Consider the following 21,945-nt stretch of genomic DNA (forward strand, 5'->3'; position numbering starts at 1 on the left):
GAGCATGTCTGGGACATGCTTGGACAGAGGTTACGTCAACGTCAACAACGTCCTGCCAATGTCCAAGAACTTGCTGCTGCGTTGCAACAGGAATGGGACAATCTGGACCAAAATGACCTTAGACGTCTCATTAGGAGTATGCCACGTCGGATCAATGCTTGTTTGGCAAACAGAGGAGGATTTACCTGTTACTGACTTGGTTGTGATGCTGTGGTAACTTTGCTGTTTGACCCCGGGTATCATTTTACCCTTATAATGGTCAGTCTGTGCCTTACTTAGTCTAACGATCATTTGGAATAAATCGATGAATGTGAACTTCATTTCATTTTGTCATTTGTTTCTTCGTCAGTTTCATTAGGTGACTTTAATAACACTTAAAAATCAAATATCCCCTACTTTTTTTGAATAGTATATATGCATACACCATGTCTAACCAGACAATATATAATAAAAAAGAACAGGAATGCAATGCCTGTTGACTCGATTTTACCTGCTCTCGCTTCGGCTCGTTTTTTCTCAACAATTCGTATTGTCAGGCAATCAAACCTCTGTCGATTCACTCAGATATGTTTTTTCTTCAATCTAGTCGTTTTGATTTGCATAAATACTCACACAAAACGATATCATAGCCACTTGTTTCCAATATTTACATTACTTCGTCCATTTCCATTTTGTCACTATCACTGTCTCTCTCTCACAATTAGCTTAGTCCAGCATAACAGTATTACCCAGCGTAACAATAGGACCATAAACCCCAGTTCATTTCATGTCTTTTTTATACATTTAATAGTTCGTTTTCTGAGAAATGAAACACGATTTAAACTTCGAAAGAAACATAATTTCGTCTTTAATTTCTGATAATAATTAATGAGGGTATAATTTCGGGGCTTGTAGCCTTCATCAGACTCAATCTATATTGAATAATCTTTTTGTGAAAATACTATTATTTTCTTTCATACTGTATACTGTTATCAATAACACTATATGAAACGTTCCGACTATATATTTATGTAAATTAACTGTAATTAAATTTTCATATTTAATTTCATATTTACTGTTATCAATAACACTATATGAAAAGTTACGACTATATATTTATGTAAATTAATTGTAATTAAATTATCATACTGTTTACTGTTATCAATAACACTATATGAAATGTTCCGACTATATATTTAAGTAAATTAATTGTAATTAAATTTTTTTGAAGGGAGGGGGTTGATATATCGACTAAGCATGTTCCCTCCCCAGTCTTATTATTATTGAATAAAATAAAGTTTAAAAGAAACAAACAATAACAGTAAAAGGTGCTGCGAATAAACCTTTAAAAGTTAACACAATATGAATACTTCTGACTACACATTTATGTAAATTAATTGTAATTAGTAATTAAATCCTTTTGAAGGGAGAGGACTAATACTGGTGTAGTCTGTTCCCCAATCCTTTTCTTATTGAATGAAAAATAGTTTAAAAAAAAACAAAACAAAAAAAAAAAAAAACAATTATAAAGCTCCTGTGGGTAAACCATTAAAATTTAACACAATATGAGTAATAGACCACTGTAGATTCTTTTAATGAAAAGATAAAAACACAACTTTGAATATGAGGGTATTTAAAGACTTGTTTACCTCCTAATAATAATAAGTGTCTGTATATACATGGATATATATAAATTAAATAAATTACATATAATATATTTATCTTGCACAAACATAACATACTTGATGTCACTGTGCGAATAATAATAATAATAATAAAATCAATTGCTCCTGGGTAAAGAAACCTGAATAATTTTCAGTCCTGATCTCCAAAAGTCCCACAGTGACCTGCAGCTGAAATGCCGACACAGTATCTGGAGATTCCCATATTACAGTATATGCTCCATTATATAATTAATCAAACATACATTATGCAAGAGCTAAATCTGCCTATTGCAGGTCTTTCTTTAGGCCTGAAATGTTATCTAAATTATTGATTAGACATTAATTAACTTATCCAGACCATAATCAAATCTCAGTGTCATTGCTAGCCTGCGATCTTTAGTGGATTATGAGCCGATTTACTGCATAACTTTTCTTCACGATTTAACGATTAAATGGATAATCGAGACTGTGCTGTTTATCGTACCGACTTTAGTAATGATGATCGAGGCTAGACAGAAAATTCAATCGCTAAAATCTTGGTACAGAGTGGATCAATTTGACTGAAATTTTTTTAGCAAATTCCCTTTACATTATCTAGTTTTTAACTATTATAGTGAGAACTGCCAGCTCTTTATCTTACCTCCCATAATGTATCTTTAATTAATTGCCTGCTAAAATGTCCAATGGAGAAGATTAACCATGATTTTGGTAGGGTAAGAAATGTCATGTTCCTCCTGTAAATGTTAGAGCAAGTTTAGACTTGTATCTGAAACATGACTTAGATCACATACTCTCCTCCCCCACATATTTAATTTACAAGAGCTGACACCAATCAAAAACCTCAGGGGAATTTTGTATGTTCCAGAACAGTGAACTAAATCCAAAGAACTTAAACAAGCCAACAGTGAGGCTGATGTCCCCCGCCGAAATAGGAAAATAATTAGAGGACACATATAAATTTATCACAAATTATCTTTTACAAAGTATTGAACAATCAAACAGTATATCTTTACTTATAGTCTAAGCATACAATGTTTTTGATGGAATAATTATAGCATATTAAGGGGAAAACATGCTCTATGCCTACAGATCTAGAGTTTGGTTGCATCTACGGGTCTATTTTCCATCTTGCTGCAAGTTGTGCAAAGTTCACTGTTTTCTTTCTGTCATTAAATGTCAATTCATTATTGCATACTACATATTTAATTAATTTATAATAGTTCTCACTTAATTAGAACTAAAGTTATCGTGTCCCAAAGCATCAACCAATCAAATTGCTTATCTCTGCTTACCCTAAGCGGAAAATGCTCATCTTCGAACTCCATCAAGGCATTGACCTAATCAACACATACACCAAGTTTGAACATTCTAGCTCAATTAGGAAGAGAGTTATCGTGCCCCAAAGTATCAACCAATCAAATTGCTTATCTCTGCTTACCCTAAGCGGAAAATGCTCATCTTCGAACTCCATCAAGGCATTGACCTAATAAACACATACACCAAGTTTGAACATTCTAGCTCAATTAGGAAGAGAGTTATTGTGTCCCAAAAAGTGTGACGGACAGACAGACGGACAGACAGACGGACAGACGGACAGACAGACGGACGAACCCATTTTAATAGTCCCCTGCTTTCTTCGAAAGGCGGGGGACAAAAAAAACCCCAAAGGGAACAGGGTAACATTAATTTCAGACAATCCAGAGCAGTAAATAATGTCCATAAAACGTTTTTCTTGGACATTGCCTAGCTATTGGTGTAGTTTTTCCATGCACACAGTATAATACAATCACAAATGACCGTGATGAAAGAACGTTGGAAGACAATTTGTTACATGGCATCAAAATGGAATTTGTGAGCGTCCTGGAGTTTCTCTCTTTTATCTTCTGCCTGTAATAAAAAAAATAAAAAACGTTACAATATACCATTCAATACAGCTTCATTATAATGTGGAGGTTGTAGTCAAAATATCTGCCAATGTTATAACGACACCTTCATTTATTATGCACACAAAATTAACCATAAACTGTTGGGAGCTGTGTAAAATTGCTCCATGTAATATTTAAAGATACATTCCCACAAAGTATTTATCGGGTAGTTATTTCCAATTTTGGTATATATATGCCGTAATATACGCTGATGACACCCAGTCACTTGTGACTCGCGAATGGACTCGATTTCTGCCGGTTGTATTGAGGCCTGTATAGATGAGATTCGTCTCTGGATGCGTGCAAACTTACTTGCACTCAATGACGATAAGACTGAAATCGTCCGTTTCTCATCGTGCAGGAAAAATGCAAGTCCGCAGGTTGTCGCGGGTGATGTACGAGTTGGTGAGGTGCTTGTTTCACCATCGGCTTCCGCATGGGACTTGGGGGTGATGATGGACTCGGCCGGACTGATGGATGATCAGATCAAGAGTGTGTGTAGCAAGGCTTCTCACTCGCTGTGGCGTATAGGGCGAATCCGGCATTTGTTAGACTAGGCCAGTACTGAGAAATTGGTGCATGGCTTTGTGACATCAAAACTGGATTACTGTAACAGTCTTTTTTATGGTCTCCCAAAATACAAGTTAAAGAAATTACAACATGTTCAGAATTCCGCTGCTCGAAGAGATGACGCCCATTCTTCGGGAACTACACTGGCTCCCAGTTGAGAAGCGGGTTCATTTCAAACTGTCATGTATAATTTTCAAGTTAATACGCATAGTGAGTCAGCGCCTTGCTACCTCACTAATATCATTAGTATTCAAGTTCCATCTTATCGGACCAGAAGCAGTGAGATGAGGTTTTCCCACAAAACACATGGAAAACAAACCAGTGAGTTGTATGGCAATCGCGCCTTCAGTTGTGCCGCGCCTACTCTCTGGAATGAGCTGCCACTAAGACTTAGATCACTCACCAAATTCAGCCTGTTTAAATCCAACCTCAAAACATATTTTATTCAATTAGGCAATAATACTACTAGTCAATCTAATGTTTTTATAGGCATACATTTCTATATCTTTATTTAACTTAACCAATTATTGATAGTTTTTATTTATTTATTATTATGTATATACAATGTAGTACACCCATGTAAAGATGGTTGAGACAATTTGTGTGTAACGGTTTATAAAAAATATATATTATTATTATTATTTTATTATATATATGGGAAGTAAAGACACGCAATCTTACTAGAAAAATACTGGATTCCATGAAAAACACACATGGGGCATGCACAAAACAAAATTGTAAGGGAGCCATTAACTGACAGCCTGTCAGCTTGAGTGAAGTAAGGAGTGCTTCTTATGTGTTGATCTAAATGGCTTATGATTGTGAGAAGATTAAGGGGGTTAAACGTCCAGTAGACTCTGCGATTAATTGGAAGAAAAAGTAATTGGCAGAAGATAATCCAAGAATTACTTATCTAATTTATGATAAATAGACAGTGGTCATAACGACTAATACAAGCTAAAAATGGATTCTTCCCAAGTCAAGTAACGTGACAGATGCGATTACTTATTCTATCAAGCATTTAATATTCTTTATTATTTGTGCAAGAGCTAAATCTGCCTAAATTGCAGGTCTTTCTTTAGGCCTGAAATGTTATCTAAATTATTAATTAAACATTAATTAACTTATTCAGACCATAATCAACTCTCGATGTCATCGCTAGCCTGCGATGCTTATTGAATTAGGTTCCGATTTGCTGTTCGACTTCCAGTTTTGGGTCGATTTGCACGAAATTCGAACTCAGACGTCCTTAGGGTGTAACAGGATAATGAAGACGGAGAGACATTTCAATGTTAATTGTAGTAATGTGATGGTGTAATACGTTAAACTGGGGGTTTTCGAGGTCGCCGAATTCATATCTGAACTGCTAAATGTAATTTTGTCTTTCATGGTCTACTGAACATAGATATTTTGTCAAATTTGAGTACCATATTGGTGTTTTGTTCGGTCATGGCACATTTTGGAGTTCAGATGTTAATTTGCCTACCCTGAAAACCTACTATTTGACCTATTATGCCACCACATTGCTAACATCGAAATTTCCCGTCAATTGTGGGCATATTTTGAATAAAGTCGTCATATTGGAATACTAATTTGTATTGGCATCATCCGGATTATGGATTGGCACATATTAAAGATATATAATCCATCAAAACACATTAGTTGGACTTTATTTCATGGCCCGCGACAGCGACATCCAGGCCCTGGGACAAGCAACTCGACGAAACGTTTTGAAAGACACCTAGTCTCTAGCGTCACTTGGCGTATATATGTGGTAACTGGAGGTCATTTTGCTAAAGCACATTGGTTGGAAAAAGGTCCGCAATTACCAAAAATATTGAAAAACTTCCAGATTTGTAGCGCCTAATAAAACAAAGACGAAAGTAAAAGTTTCGCTTTCAGTTTCGTTTTTAATGTAAACTGTGCTTTATAGAGTTTATCTTGGTGTTTCTAGCTTCTGCACATCTAACTTGCGGCAACCTTAGCAATTCATCAAAAACAACATAAATTCATGATTAAACGGGGACACCAAATTACGCAAGAACCTAAACTAGTTTTGGGAGCCCTGAAACTACTATATTCTTCTTCAACCCATCCCTAAAAAGGGAGAGGACAGATGGGATGTTAAAAAGTGTTGCAAATTTCTGCGGTACCTGATTACTTTATTGATCAGTAGAAATACGCTATATAAAATAATAATTCGTATATTATTTTACAGCTACAATAACGAATGAAAAGTATGTTTCCGTTTTATTCAAAGATAGGTTGCCAGGCAACAAAACATACGCCCACAGCAGCTAACTTGTCTGGGCAGTCAACAAGAGTTGTCACATATTTTTACTTTTTTCGGTAATGAAACATTTATTTGATTTATAATACATTAAAATCTGATTAACAGTAACAACTCATTAAGTAAATATCAGAAAACCATTAGAATTTGTTTGGTTTTTATAAAGTTTTGCCCCATGCTAACATTTAGTATAGGAAACTTTTAACATCATGGATTTAGCTGTTCAAGTCATAAAAATTCATTGAAAATCAATATACTTGTTTGTCTCAAGACCTTACACTCTGTGTATGAATCTGAAGTCAATCGGATGATAACTTTAGCTTCTAGAGGGTCACAAGGTTTTTAAAAGTGATCAAGGGCCATAACTTTGGCAGTAATTATCGGAAATCGTTGAAAATCAATACAATTCTTCGTCTCATGACCTCAAACACTGTATCAATTTAAAGTCAATCGGATATTAACTTTAGCCTCTAGAGCATTTACAAGATTTTTTGAAGTGATCAAGGGCCATAACTCTGGCAGTAATTATCGAAAATCGCTGTAAATGAATAAACTTCTTCGCCTCATAACCTTAAACACTGTGTATAAATTTAAACTCAATCGAATATTAACTTTAGCCTCTAGAGCATCCACAAGATTTTTCAAAGTGATCAAGGGTCATAACTCTAACAGTAATTATCAGAAATCGCTGAAAATCAATAGGCTTCTTCGTCTAATGACATTTAACACTGTGTATAAATTTAAAGTCAATCGGATATTAACTTTAGCCTCTAGAGCATTTACAAGATTTTTTTAAGTGATCAAGGGCCATAACTCTGGCAGTAATTATCGAAAATGGCTGAAAATGAATAAACTTCTTCGTCTCATGACCTTAAACACTGTGTATAAATTTAAACTCAATCGGATATTAACTTTGACCTCTAGAGCGTCCATAAGATTTTTTGAAGTGATCAAGGGCGATAACTCTGGCAGTAATTATCAGAAATCGCTGAAAATCAATAGGCTTCTTCATCTCATGACCTTAAACACAGTGTATAAATTTAAAGTCAATCGGATATTAACTTTGGCCTCTAGAGCGTCCACAAGCAGTTGTGGACACCGGACCGCCGGACGGACGGACCGCCGGACGGACGGACCGCCGAACGGATGGACGGACGGGGGCGGACGACAATATACAACCACATTTCAATGTGGGCGTATAAAAAGCATTTTATTGCAGAAAGATATTTTATTAAATTATTATATAAATTAACACTTGGTATATTGATCGAGTATTTTACTGCGACAAGCACTTTTCCATTTAATAGAAAATTCCAATAAACAATTAGTTTGAGGGGACAGTGTAACAGGTGGTGGATAATATCTAAATGTTGTTTAAATGCATATTTTCATAAACTTATTATGCAGATAGATGTTTATATGGAAGGTCCATATGGATATAAAATAATATTTTGTGTGAAATAGGCGTCTTGAATACAATACAACATAGGCGGCTTATGGAATTTTGCAGTCTAGTAGTTTATTCATCCCTTGATTCTGAGAAATAAAAAAACATTTTGCCACCAAAGCTGGTTTGAATACTGTTTGATGCAAAGTGAACGTACCCTTTACTGCGGGCCCAGTCTGCAATATTTTAGTATGTTTACGGTAATAACATGTATTAAGATAGGTTGCCAGGCAACAAAACATACGCCCACAGCAGCTAAATCGTCCGAGCGGTCGTCAAGGGTTGTCGCATATTTATTCCTTTGTAGGTAATTGGGGGCCTTTACAAGAGAGTTCCATACAGATCAGATTATAAATTTTGTCGTTTGAGGGTTTACAAGGTTCTACAAACTGAAACAAGGGTCTCAACTCTGGAAGTAATCTACAGAAATTGTTGAAATTTGACAGGCTTTTTCGTTTTACTAATTTAAATAATGTATATAAATTTCATACAGATCACATGATCACTTTTGTCATTCAAACGTTCACAATCGCCATAACTCTAGAAATTATTGACGGAAATTGCTGAAATTCAATAGACCCGTTTTACAAATTTAAATGATGCATATAAATTTCATACATATCGGATGATAACTATCATCAATCGAGTATTAACAAGGTTTAACAAAGTGAACAAGGGCAATAACTCTATAAGTAATTATTGTAAATTGCTGAAATTCAATAGGCTTTTTCGTTTCACTAATTCAAATCATGCATATAAATTTCACAAAGATCGGGTGATAACTTTTTGTGTTAGAGCGTTCACAAGGATCAATAAAGTGAAACAAGGGCCATAATTCTAGACGTAATAAATGGAAATTGCTGAAATTCAATAGGCTTCTCCGTTTCACTAATCTAAATAATGCATATAAATTTCACAAAGATCGAATGATAACTTTTGGCGAAGGAGCGTTCACAAGGTTCAATAAAGTGAAACAAGGGCCATAACTCTAGACATAATAAATGGAAATTGCTGAAATTCAATAGGCTTCTTCGTTTCATCTATTTAAATAATGCATGTAAATTTCAGAAAGATCGGATGATAACTTTTGGAGTTATAACTTTCACAGGGTTCAATAAAGTGAAACAAGGGCCATTACTCTAGACGTAATAAACGGAAATTGCTGAAATTCAATAGGATTCTTTGTCTCACTAATTTAAATAATGCATATAATTTTTAGAAAGATCGAATGATAACTTTTGATGTTAGAGCGTTCACAAGGATCAATTAAGTGTAACAAGGGCCATAACTCTAGACATAATAAACGGGAATTGCTGAAATTCAATAGGCTTCTTCGTTTCAGCAATCTAAATAATGCATATAAATTTCAGAAAGATCGGATGATAACTTTTGACGTGAGAGCGTTCACAAGGATCAATAAAGTGAAACAAGGGCCATAACTCTAGATGTAATAAACAGGAATTGCTGAAATTCAATAGGTTTCTTCGTTTCAGCAATCTAAATAATGCATATAAATTTCAGAAAGATCGGATGATAACTTTTGACGTGAGAGCGTTCACAAGGATCAATAAAGTGAAACAAGGGCCATAACTCTAGACGTAATAAACGGAAATTGCCGAAATTCAATAGGATTCTTCGTTTCAGTAATCTAAATAATGCATATAAATTTCAGAAAGATCGGATGATAACTTTTGGCGTTAGAGCGTTCACAAGGTTCAATAAAGTGAAACAAGGGCCATAACTCTAGACGTAATAAACGGAAATTGCTGAAATTCAATAGGCTTCTTCGTTTCACTAATTTAAATAATGCATGTAAATCACAGAAAGATCGAATGTTAACTTTTGGAGTTAGAGCGTTCACAATGTTCAATAAAGTGAAACAAGGGCCATAACTCTAGACGTAATAAACATAAATTGTTGAAATTCAATAGGCTTCTTTGTTTCACTAACTTAAATATTGCATATAAATTTCACAAAGATCGTATGTTCAACAAAGTGAAACAAGGGCCATAACTCTAGACGTAATAAACGGAAATTATTGAAATTCAATAGGCTTCTTCATCTCACTAATGTAAACAACATATATCAATTTTAAAACAATTGGATAAAACTTTTGGCGTTAGAGCGTTCACAAGAAATTGTGGACGACGGACGGACCGACAGACGGACGGACGGGGGCGACGGCAATATACGTCCACATTTCAATGTGGGCATATAAAAATGCTTCTATCATAAAGGTAACAATTATTATCGTGATACATATAAATATATATATAGGTTTTATTCACGCTAGGTATATGTTTGCTAATTTCATTTTGAATTTGTGTGAGAGATTCCGCTCGGTGTATTTCTGCACAGTCAGAAGATACATCTTGTGGTAACTATGTATTGTGACATCACATCTTGCGGTAACTATGCTTGACATCATTAATTAGTATGCACAGATAGTTCTTTATATAAAAAGACAGAACTTCTTTTTTGAGTGTTATTAAAGTATTCTTATTGTTGTAGCATTGTAAATGTGCTAATTTTCTTATATTTTTTTAAACTTTTTCCACGTTTTCGCTTAAAAATGTGGTATGTGTTTTCTTGAAAATTAATAAAAAAAATACCAAAAATATGTTCTTCAAATCAGTTCAAATAAACAGCTTCATTCTGGCCTTTATTTCATAGAAATTGACGGAAAACTAGAGTGGGTAGGATAAAATTGATATAATGTCGGCGGCCATATTTGATGACGTCATTGTGGAATAACCTACCACGTGGTGAGTGTCCAACTAAGTTCAAAATACTTATTTCGGCACCCACTAAACATTTCTTCAAAAAAAATTCTCCCTACTCAAACCTTCCTACAGAACCGTAGTCAGATGCTGGATTAGATACCCTGACGTTGACGATAGCATCAAACGGAACAAGAACGGGTCAGGGCTCCATGGCACTTAGGCCTGGACAGGTGACTTATAGTTTTAAATTTACCAATTTTTCCAAAAAAGGTGAACTGACAGAATCCGATTCTAATCTTACCAATGGAACTAGATATCCACATTCAGCAAAGTTACCTGTTTTCTTCTGCTTCACTATCAAGTAACAGTGTATTTTTTAATTACTTTATACCAACAAATGTTTTATTAAAACATTACCATTACGCGGCATACCTCCGGGCCCCTCTAGACTCCGGGCCCCTGGACAAGTGTCCCAGTTGCCCCCCACCTCTCTTACGAGCCCTGCTTTATTTCCATCGCACGGCTTAACCTGGTGTTTGACTACCGAAGTAGTACCATTAGCCATGCTCATCAGGAAAAATACATCCCAACAGACTTTCAGCTAAAACGTAAAAAATCGGGTAGACCAGTTTTCATCTTTTTGAACTCTGTGGTATTGACTTCCTGTCTGTCCACATGAACGGGAACCCAAAACGTAACTTTTTAAGTGCAGCTTTTAGGAACACTACCAGGGGGCGCTTTTCGCATTACAGCCAAAATTGTTTTTTTGTTACACATCTCGAGTACACCTGTGTCAAAATATGAATCCTTATGATGATTTGGGGGATTAACCTACTTCTGAGTGGCCCAAATGTGAAAATTGGTCAGCCCCACCCATTCAACCTTTAATGCACTTCTCCAGTAAAAGAACCCTTTGCAGTTGGAATTCGATATAAGAGTGCTTTTGCAGGGCAAAATCCCCCTCATAGCATACTGATGGAGCCCAGTTGGAGCAGAACAGTAGGACGTATATATGTATCACCCCATTTCATTTCATTTCTTTTTATTGACGTAGGCTATTTTTGTCAACAATTAAAATGAATCTGTGTTCCTACAGCTACTGTAATAGTATCACCTTTTGACAATGCAGCAATATTTATATACTTTTAGCTTCCTTCTACGTTATTGTAACACATTGTTCTTGTTTATCAACCCATAATGGGCAAATCCTCTTCTCTGAATCAGCATTCGTTTCTACTGCTAACATGCATAAATTGACTGATTTTGAAAAAAATGCGACGTCTGATATGCCGTTGTGACGTCACAGTAACGTCATGACGTCGTAGAGACATAACGTCGCCATTTTTGAACTCGCTGGTACCGACTTCCTATCTGTCCACAATACATTTATGGTATCTAAAACCAACAGTTTTAGTGATATTTGCAATTTTTGGTCGACAGCCGCCATCTTTGATTTGGCGACGCCCCCTGTCCTTATTTGGACTCCGATTTTGGTATGAGTCAATAGAAAACAAAAGATAGGCTGGCACTGCCAGGCAGGATACGCCCACATTTTCAAGAGATGGATAGAGAACAATTAATACTGAAAGTGATTTTTCCTACAATCAAAGGCCATAATTCATTAGAGGATCCACAACCTGTATTTCATACTGTATTGGGAGCAGCCATTTTGTTGGTCAGTTTCAGTCCGATTTTCATGAAATTCGAAGCCGACAATGATTATGGTGTGACGGTACACAACCTAGAAATGTGACTTTTCGTCAAAATCGGATAAGAATTGTGACCTGTAGAGAGTCCACAACCTTGATATACCATATTTTTACACCATTCATGTACAAATGGCAGCCATTTTGTCCGGAAATTTTAGTCGGATTTTCACGAAATTCGAACTCAACCTTCCTTATGTTGTAACGGTAATATAATCAGACGTTTTTTTTTAAATCGGATAATAATTGTGACCTCCAGAGGGACCACAAGTTAAAAAAAGGCGATTTTTCGGACAATCAGGGGCCGTAATTCAGGAAGTTATGTTACGATGGGTGCAAATATCGATAGGAACCAAGATCTTTGGGTTATAAACATGCATGTCAAGTTTCATCAATATCGGTTCAAAATTGTGACCTTTATAGGGTCCACAAGCCTAAAAACATGATTTTTCGTACAACAATCAGGGGCCATAATCCATGAAGTTTCGATCCGATACATGCCAATATCGAAAGCAGCCGAGATCTTTTTGGGATAAACCTATATTTCAAGTTTCGTCAAAATTGGATAAGAATTCTGACCAGTAATGAGTCCACAACCTTGATATACCATATTTTTACACGATTCGTGTACAAACGGCGGCCATTTTGTCCGGCAATTTTGGTCCGATTTTCACGAAATTCGAATTCAAACTTTCTTACTGTGTAACGGTGATATAGTCAGACGGTTTTTCAAATCGGATAATAATTGTGACCTTCAGAGGGACCACAAGCTAAAAAATGCGATTTTTCGGAGAATCAGGGGCCATAATTCATGAAGTTTCGATCCGATACATGCCAATATCGAAAGCAGCCGAGATCTTTTGGGGATAAACCTATATTTCAAGTTTCGTCAAAATCGGATAAGAATTGTGACCTGTTGAGAGTCCACAAACAATTGTGGGCGGACGGACGTCCGGACGGACAGGGGCGACGGCATAATACGTCCACTTGAAAATGTGTGCGTATAAAAACCTTTTGTTTCAATTTGTTCTATGTACGACATCATTTAGCCGTCGTTTGACCCGCCTATATAGGATCCACAAGCTAAAAACACGATTTTTCATACAATCAGGGGCCATAATTCAGGAAGTTACGGTCCGATATGCGCGAATATCAAAAGGAACCAAGATCTTTGGGTTATAAACTTACATTTCAAGTTTCAACAAAATTGTAATAAAAATTGTGATCTCTATAGGGTCCACAAGCTAAAAACGTGATTTTTCATACAATCAGGGGCCATAACCCATGAAGTTTCGATCCGATACATGCCAATATCGAAAGCAGCCGAGATCTTTTGGGGATAAACTTACATTTCAAGTTTCAACAAAATCGGATAAAAATTATGACCTCTATAGGGTCCACAAGCTAAAAACGTAATTTTTCGTACAATCAGGGACCATAATTCAGAAGTTACGTTCCGATATGCACGAATATCGAAAGGAACCGAGGTCTTTAGGTTATAAGCATACATTTCAAGTTTAAACCAAATCGGATAAAACTTGTGACCTCTACAGTGTTCACAAGCTAAAAACGTGATTTGTCGTACAATCAGGGGCCATAATCCATGAAATTACAGTCCGATACATGCCAATATCGAAAGGAACCGAGATCTTAGGGTGATAAACCTATATTTCAAGTTTCATTGAAATCGGATAAAAATTGTGACCTGTAGACTGTTTAGTGTTTACAAACAATTGTGGACGGACGGACATGGGCGACGAGAATATACGTCCACATGAAAATGTGGGCGTATAAAAATATATATGATACCTACCCTATCTCTCCAGTGTAATATACCAACTATAATAGCTATAAAACCACAGGTTCCTAATAAAGCTGCTCCTGTTAATAATACTAAACGACTTGGTGTTATAAATAACTTGTTACTCCAACTATAAATATACACAATAAATATATTATAACTCATTATACTTATAATTATTTATATCTAGAAATAGCCTCGACCAATTTTGTCTTACTTATAATATATATATTTAAACATACATTATGCAAGAGCTAAATCTGTCTATTGCAGGTCTTTCTAGAGGCCTAAAATGTTATCTAAATTATTAATTAGACATTAATTAAATTATCCAGACCATAATCAACTCTAGATAGCATCGCTAGCCTGCAATATTTAGTGCATTATGAGTCGATTTACTGCATAACTTTCCTTCAGATTTAACGATTAAATGGATAATCGAGACTATGCTTTTTATCGTACTGACTTTAGTAATGATGATCGAGGCTAGGCGGAAATTTCAATCGCTTAGTTCTCGGTTCATAGTGGATCAATTAGAATGAAATTTTCAGCAAAGTCCCTTTACATTATCTAGTTTTTAACTATTATAGTGAGAACTGCCAACTTGTTATCAAATCTCCCATAATGTATCTTTAAAAGAGCAAAAAATTAATTGGAAGAATGGAAGTATTTGATATTGATATTTGTGGTATGGTACATTCTTGCATCACATTTAATCATCAAATAGCTCCAACTCTGCCAAAAATTTGCTTTTCACACATTTTAACAGAAACTTTCAAAACTGATTGATCACAAAAGTTTAGTATCCTATGGAAAAATAAGTTGCTACTCCAGGCAATGAAACTTTTATCAAACAGCAGAGTTTCTTGAACCAAAGCAACATTACATAAACAATCTGCATAAACATTACTCAAGGAACATAGAGCCTATCTATAAATTTTGGTTTTATTCTATCCAGTGGGTTAGGAAAAATCAGCTCCTGGTCTCCAGGTAAATTTATATGAACAAATACGGACAAGCATCCTGCAATCAACATCCTTCTGAAGTCCGATCTCAAGTTGAAATCCATCAAGCAGTTTTGGAGAACTGGTTTAAAATACATAAATTTGCCCAATCAAAGTGCCCCTGCACTTACAAAGAAGATGTTAAAAATGTTTAAATTTGTCACTCTGTGGTTGCCTTGCTCACAACTATGGGGTCTAGCCCTTTCTGTTTAACAAATTGTTAATATTTATCATCTAATGCCCCCGTCAGACCGGGGTGGCGTCCTTACTGCGCTGCTGCGACCGTACTGTGACCAGAAAATGCACAAGGTTGCCGGCAAACGTGAATATAACACAAGAAAATGTCCCAAAAAATTGGCGTTTGTTTTGAACATGCTCAAAAGAAATGCCGTGACTAGGCAAGCATTGACGACCATGGAGACCACAGCACAATAGCTGGCATTTCTACCACGCTTATGGCGATCTTGACGCGCTCTAAAACCAATTTCCATCGCCGTAAGGACGCTGCACGGGTCTGACGGGGGGGGTATAAGGATGATTGATTGCTACCATTCTTTCCAAGAAATCCATTCAGTCATTCTGATAAAAAAAGTCTTTTTTAAACATATACCAAAATTTTCTCTGCAAAGGTACCCTTGCCCAGCAACTTTCTTTAAACAAATCTGAATAAACTTCACCCTGACAACTTCGAGACAAATCCACTGAACGGTTTAGGAGGAGTCAAAAATGACTAACAGTGACAACATTTGGGAAGGAAAGAATCTAAATGATTTTAATAGTCAAGTCTAGTAACATACCTGTTAGGAGAATCTAGCTTGTATGGTGTGATAACTAAACGTGAGTTTGGAATTATAGAAGTAAATGCCTTATGTCTAGGACTCTGAAACATAATAATTCAAATTTACCAAAGATATGATACACAAGATTCAGTCAAACCATATCTTCTTAGAAGATATGATCTTTTCTATAAGCTATGCGCAGACGAGCGTATTTTTTTGTTTGGTTGTAGCGATTGAAATTCACCAGCGATATTTTACGACCGATCACGAGTGGGCACATGTAGTGATCGTCTCTGCAAGTAAATTAGGTCGACCACGTTACCTGTACAAAATGGTGAACCCTCTAAAAAGTAAGCTTGCTGTGGTAGCTGCTATTTATTTACTATTAAAAATCTGGAATCGTGACGTCAAATACGCTGGTCACGGGCAGACACACACATCGCTGGCGTAAAATATTCGAATGAAAATATATAATATGCTAGATACAGGCAATCGGTCGAGCGAATGGTCAGCGAGCAGAATCGTCGTCGCCTTGAACGTGCACAGGTTTCTTTTTAAGTGCACACTAACATGTATACGGGACCTTGGTGCAACCTGCACCACCGACTAGGGAAAACTACGCTTGTAGTTGTAAAACGGAGAGTACTTTTGGGCAATGCATTTGTTATTAAAGAAAAAACAGAACAAATACCTACTTTTCCGGCTTGATAAGGTACACCAACTTCTAAGGTGTCAACAAAATTAGGTGTCTGTCCTAACCCAAAAACAGTAAATGGTAGTTGCAGAGAAAAATAGGCTGACTGAGTCAACTGAGAGGCTGAAAAAACAAATTTGATAAACCAATAACTACTATGGTATAGACTTCTATACATTACTGATTTTAACAATCAAACCTCATTCATTACAGAATAATTAAAGATACATTATGTAAGATTTAGATAAAGAACTGACCATTCTTGCTATAATAGCTCAAAAGTAGATATTGTAAAATGAAAATATTGAAACTTCCATTCAAATTACTTCATTCTGAGCCAAGTTATCATTGTTCGTAGTTTTGATGAGATATATATGCGTTGTGGTAACCAGGGTACTGGTATATTCGAGACTTAGCCTCGCTTTCCCATTTTTAAATTATATTTAAATGGCGAATTGTTCTAATCCAGTTAAATCCTGAGTATCCGATGCCATCGAGAGTTGATTATGGTCTTGTTTTGTTATTAAATGTCTAATTAATAGTTTATATAACATTTCAGGCCTAAACAAAGACCTTCAATAGGCAGATTTAACTCTTGCATAATGTATGTTTAATGCCCATTTTGATTTGCCAACAAACCTGTTAATTTGTTTCACAGGGTGTGCACAACTCAGAACACTTTAAATTCCAGGACTTTCCAGGAGTTATTTACCAGATTCCAGGAGTCCCTGTACAGAATTCTACATCATAATGTATCTTTTTTACGCTTGAAGAACATTGTTCGACTGACTCGAAGAAATAAAGGATCTCATCAAAATTAGATTTCAACAGAGTTTATTCATTTTTTTACAAGCATAATGGTATCCATTTGCAGTGTCCAATTGTTCTTTCGAGATTTTAACAACTGCGACAGAGACATTTGTCTACTACTAAAAAATATAGGGAAACCACAAATGTTAATTTTCCAGGAGTTTCAAGGAGTAATCTTGTTTGTCCAGGATTTTCCAGTACTGGAAATCACATTTTCATTTTTTCTGGATTTTAAGGATTTTAATTGGCTGTTTTTTGTCGGCTTTAGCCGCTTGAAGTTCAATCAAGCCGATTGGTAAAACAATAAACCGGCCACTATGCTATCATAAATCAATCTACTTTCGGCCAAATTACAACGGTTTAATTATTACTTGTTAATTAAATAGTCAATCAACTTGCTTGTCGGCTACAATAAAAATCATACCTTAGTAAGAATCGGCCATGTGGTTCATAATCCGTTAATTAGCACCAGTTACAGTAACGAATACAGTAATTTATTCAGGAATATTACTGACGTGAATTTTAAGCTGGTACGCGAATTAAATATGGACAATTTTCCGAACGGTGTACCTGTTTGATGTTATAGGCTATTTGTGGTAATTACTTACAGTAGAATACGATATATTCCTCATAACAAATTACCAAGAATTATTTTTGTTGAAATCTGGTTATATAACTTGTATTAAACTAATTAAAGGGAATGGAAACTTGAAATTTTAAAACCCAGTTCCTATCAGGACCTCATATGACCCAATTCTACCTGATTCGTTTAAAAATGGATTCAGAACCCTGGTGCGAACCTTATTTTATTAAAGAATGAAGAATTTTAGATGAGAGAGAGAGAAATGGGGTAAAAGTCTGCTCAACACAAACTCAGATATTTTGCTGGGACTAAAATATGGTAAATCTATATTCAATAATTTGCTTGTTCTCCTAAGTCTTTATCAATGGGAGAAAACTGCGGAACATGGACAACACACATAAAGTCAGGATTTTAGATTTGTCTACCATTTACCAAATAAAATGAAATAGGGTTTAATGTCCTACGTTTCTGCAGTGTGCTGTGACTATGAGGGAAAATTTTTCCGGGACAGTGGTGTTACAACCTATTCTTTATACCCAATTCCAACTGTCAAGGATTTTTTTACGTCCCATCCGATGACTAGACACTATACTTGCCAGGCCCTGGGTCCTTCACCAGTGACAAGGGGAAACCATGCTGGATATGACTAAATGACTATTCTGACCATAGTATATTAAATACAAAGCATGAGTGTATGTCTTGAGTAAGGGTTAATTTCAACTTCTACGATTGAATATATCGATGGTACATACCTATTCCAATCTGTTGGTCTCCGTTGGAATTTACTGTCTCATATCTTACTGCTGGTCCAACTTGATTAACACCATATCTCTAGTCAACAAAAAAACAAAACCTTATATACCTGACAATAGATACAGCAGACACTAAATATATTTGAGAATACTACAGTAGAATCTGCATTAAGCAGCCACCCAAGGGAATTTTCACAACTGACCGCTTAACGGGAGTGGCCTCTTAATAAAATCTCGTTGCTTTTTGTGTCGACATAAATTAAATATTACGCTTGGATGCATTGGAAGCGGTAAATTTGGCCGTCGCTGAATCTTGCGCCGAACGAAAATTCTTTACTCAAATCTCGGACATAACTTAACGGGAGTGGCCTCTTAATAAAATCTCGTTGCTTTTTGTGCCGACATAAATTAAATATTACGCTTGGATGCATTGGAAGCGGTAAATTTGGCCGTCGCTGAATCTTGCGCCGAACGAAAATTCTTTACTCAAATCTCGGACATAACTTAACGGGAGTGGCCTCTTAATAAAATCTTGTTGCTTTTTGTGCCGACATAAATTAAATATTACGCTTGGATGCATTGGAAGCGGTAAATTTGGCCGTCGCTGAATCTTGCGCCGGACGAAAATTCTTTACTCAAATCTCGGACATAACTTCTGTAAACTTGTCATTTTGTAGCAACCTTCGATACTACTGTCTACCATTGTGATGCATTCGATAATATTTATCCATTTTTGTGAAGAAAATCGATGAATTCATTTTATTTTATCAAAAAAGCACATGAACAAAAAACATCAAAGTATCAAATAATGTGTCGTTACGCGTGAAAACAATGATCAGGTTAGTCGTTTAATAAAACAAAAGATTAATTAACAGATAATCCCGGGTTGATTGTTATGTTTACATTTCTTTTTACCTGATCAGTGGGGGTCCAGTTAATTAACTACTACTCACGGGATTAGCGGGGGTGTTACAAAGAACGACAAGATGGTATCATTCAACAATGGCCGTTGAATGGGCGATGTTTTGTTGAATTTATTAGTAAAATAGTGACCGCTGGCCGCGCTAGAGGAGTGACCGTTGAATAAAGAGATGAAACAACAGAATTTCTACGGGGGGAATTTATCGTGACCGCTTACAAGGAGATGTCGCTGAATAGGAGTGGCTGCTCATACAGATTCTACTGTACATGAATATAAAGCATAATCAAATGTGGGACTATTTACCTAATACCACCCAATACTAAGTAAATACTACCAAATACCACCCCTTTACAAACTAATTACCTCCCCAATGCTACCTAATACAACCCCAAATACTAACTAAATACTACAAAATACCACCCAATACTACCCAACACCACCCAATACTAACTAAATATTACCCAATACTAATAAATACTACCTAAATACTACAAAATACCACCCAATACTACCCAATACTAAATATCACCCAATAGTTTCCAATACTAACTAAATACTACCAAATACGACCCCAATATTAACTAAATACTACCAAATACCACCACATACATGTACTACCTCAATATTGAGAAAAACTAACAGAATACTTCAATTATATGACAAAAGGTTTTAGTTAATAAGTGGAAAAATTGCAAAAATGTATGGCAAATTGATCACCTAATACTAACAAATATTAGTGGTAATATTACCTAAAAATGACATAAAAGTAAAATTATTTGAATAACAAAATGTTTACTTGTTGAAAATAAATTATTTATTCAATGATTAGCTGTTTCATTTATTACTTATTAAAGGAATTAATTCATTGATATTGAAGTAATTGCAGAATTCTGTCAATTTTGGATAATAATAAGTTAGTATGTGGTTGAATTTTGTAGTATTGGGAGATATTTGGTCATATTTAGCTAGACTTTCAGACCCTTAAACTACCGGGTACCGATACTATAAATATACTTTTCCAGTTTATTGTAAAAATTTTGCTAATTCCCTGAATTAATTCTTTTTATTTTATATGAAATGAAATGAAATGAAATAGGGTTTAACGTTCTACTGTTCTGCTCCGACTGGGCTAATGAAGACGGGCATATAGTGTGCTATCTCAATATCAGCAAAGATTCAGGCTAAAAAATTATCAAAATGTAAGCGAAATGACCGTTTGTTTACATGAGACGCTCGCAGGAAAATACCGCTCTGACGTCACACGGCCTGAGATTTTCCATTGCTACGACTCACTTCATTGGTGAATCCGCTTCTTAGTTACCGGGGGATTTTGATATAGAACCAATCAAACGATAGATAACATTTTTGTGGTTATTATGGTTGTTGATACAACGTGGTCGGACAAGTAGACCCGTAGAAAATGGGATTTATCTGTTTTGATGAATGAAAATTGCCAAATTCGACTAAATATAAAAAAAGTTTCTTGAGGTATCATCCAGATTATAAATATTTGACATATTATCATTCAAATTATTACGATTTTAATAAATTTTAGCTGACAATAACGTGCGGATTTCAGTTTTAAAATTGGTACTAGCAATTCTGAAGGGAAAATACCGCTTATGACGTCACTCAAATATGACTGAAAAGCACTTATTTTGGTGCCATGCCACGCATTGACTGGTATAGAGCATTTTGATTACATTATTGACGTCGATCTCAGATTTTAAAATTCCATAACTTTTGATCTAATCAGAATATTTTGATGAAATAAAAAAATTTGGGTAGCATTTTATGTATATTTTCACAAAATATTTAAAAAAAATTTTTTTCTGTCATTTGAAACTTTGACCTGAAACCCCTAGTAGTATTGGGTAAATCGTCCAACTGCATAATCACAGCTCATTTCAAGATAACCCTGTTTTAAAACAAATATGACATTCTTCTTACCTGATGACCAGCTGGACAATCATCTTTACATAAACCACTTAACACTAAAATATATATAAATAATAAATCATCTTATTGTCAATGGCGATAAGAGTTATGTTTAGACGTGAAAGGATTGGAGGAAAGAAATGATAATAGGTTACCTTCGAGGTAAATAGTGGGATGTCTCTGATTGGTCATAATTAACTAAGTACTGTTTTTACATCACGTTTTATATTTTACCATTGCTTGATAAACTCTACGAGAAGCCTAGGCAAAATGTCACCCAGTAATAAAAGTGATTAAGTTCCATAGAAGAAATGAAATGGGGTTTAACTTTCTACTGTTTTGCTATGAACCGGGCGAA

The 21,945-nt window shown here is 35.5% G+C and overlaps 1 protein-coding gene across 1 annotated transcript in view; it reads right to left on the reverse strand.

Moving 5' to 3' along the window:
* Positions 1-816: 816 nt before the first annotated feature.
* The window catches only part of LOC126816130 (T-cell immunomodulatory protein), a 33,933-nt gene continuing 12,804 nt past the window's right edge, over positions 817-21,945 (reverse strand). The window contains exons 12-17 of the mRNA XM_050542335.2: positions 21,600-21,643; positions 18,728-18,806; positions 16,584-16,705; positions 15,907-15,989; positions 14,118-14,235; positions 817-3,530 (exon numbers count right to left, since the gene is read on the reverse strand). Of these exons, the coding sequence (XP_050398292.1) occupies positions 3,471-3,530; positions 14,118-14,235; positions 15,907-15,989; positions 16,584-16,705; positions 18,728-18,806; positions 21,600-21,643 (506 nt within the window). The 3' untranslated portion in view covers positions 817-3,470. The remainder of the gene's footprint in view (positions 3,531-14,117; positions 14,236-15,906; positions 15,990-16,583; positions 16,706-18,727; positions 18,807-21,599; positions 21,644-21,945) is intronic.

This window comes from Patella vulgata, chromosome 3 (assembly GCF_932274485.2).
Source record: "Patella vulgata chromosome 3, xgPatVulg1.2, whole genome shotgun sequence".
NCBI lineage: Eukaryota > Metazoa > Mollusca > Gastropoda > Patellidae > Patella > Patella vulgata.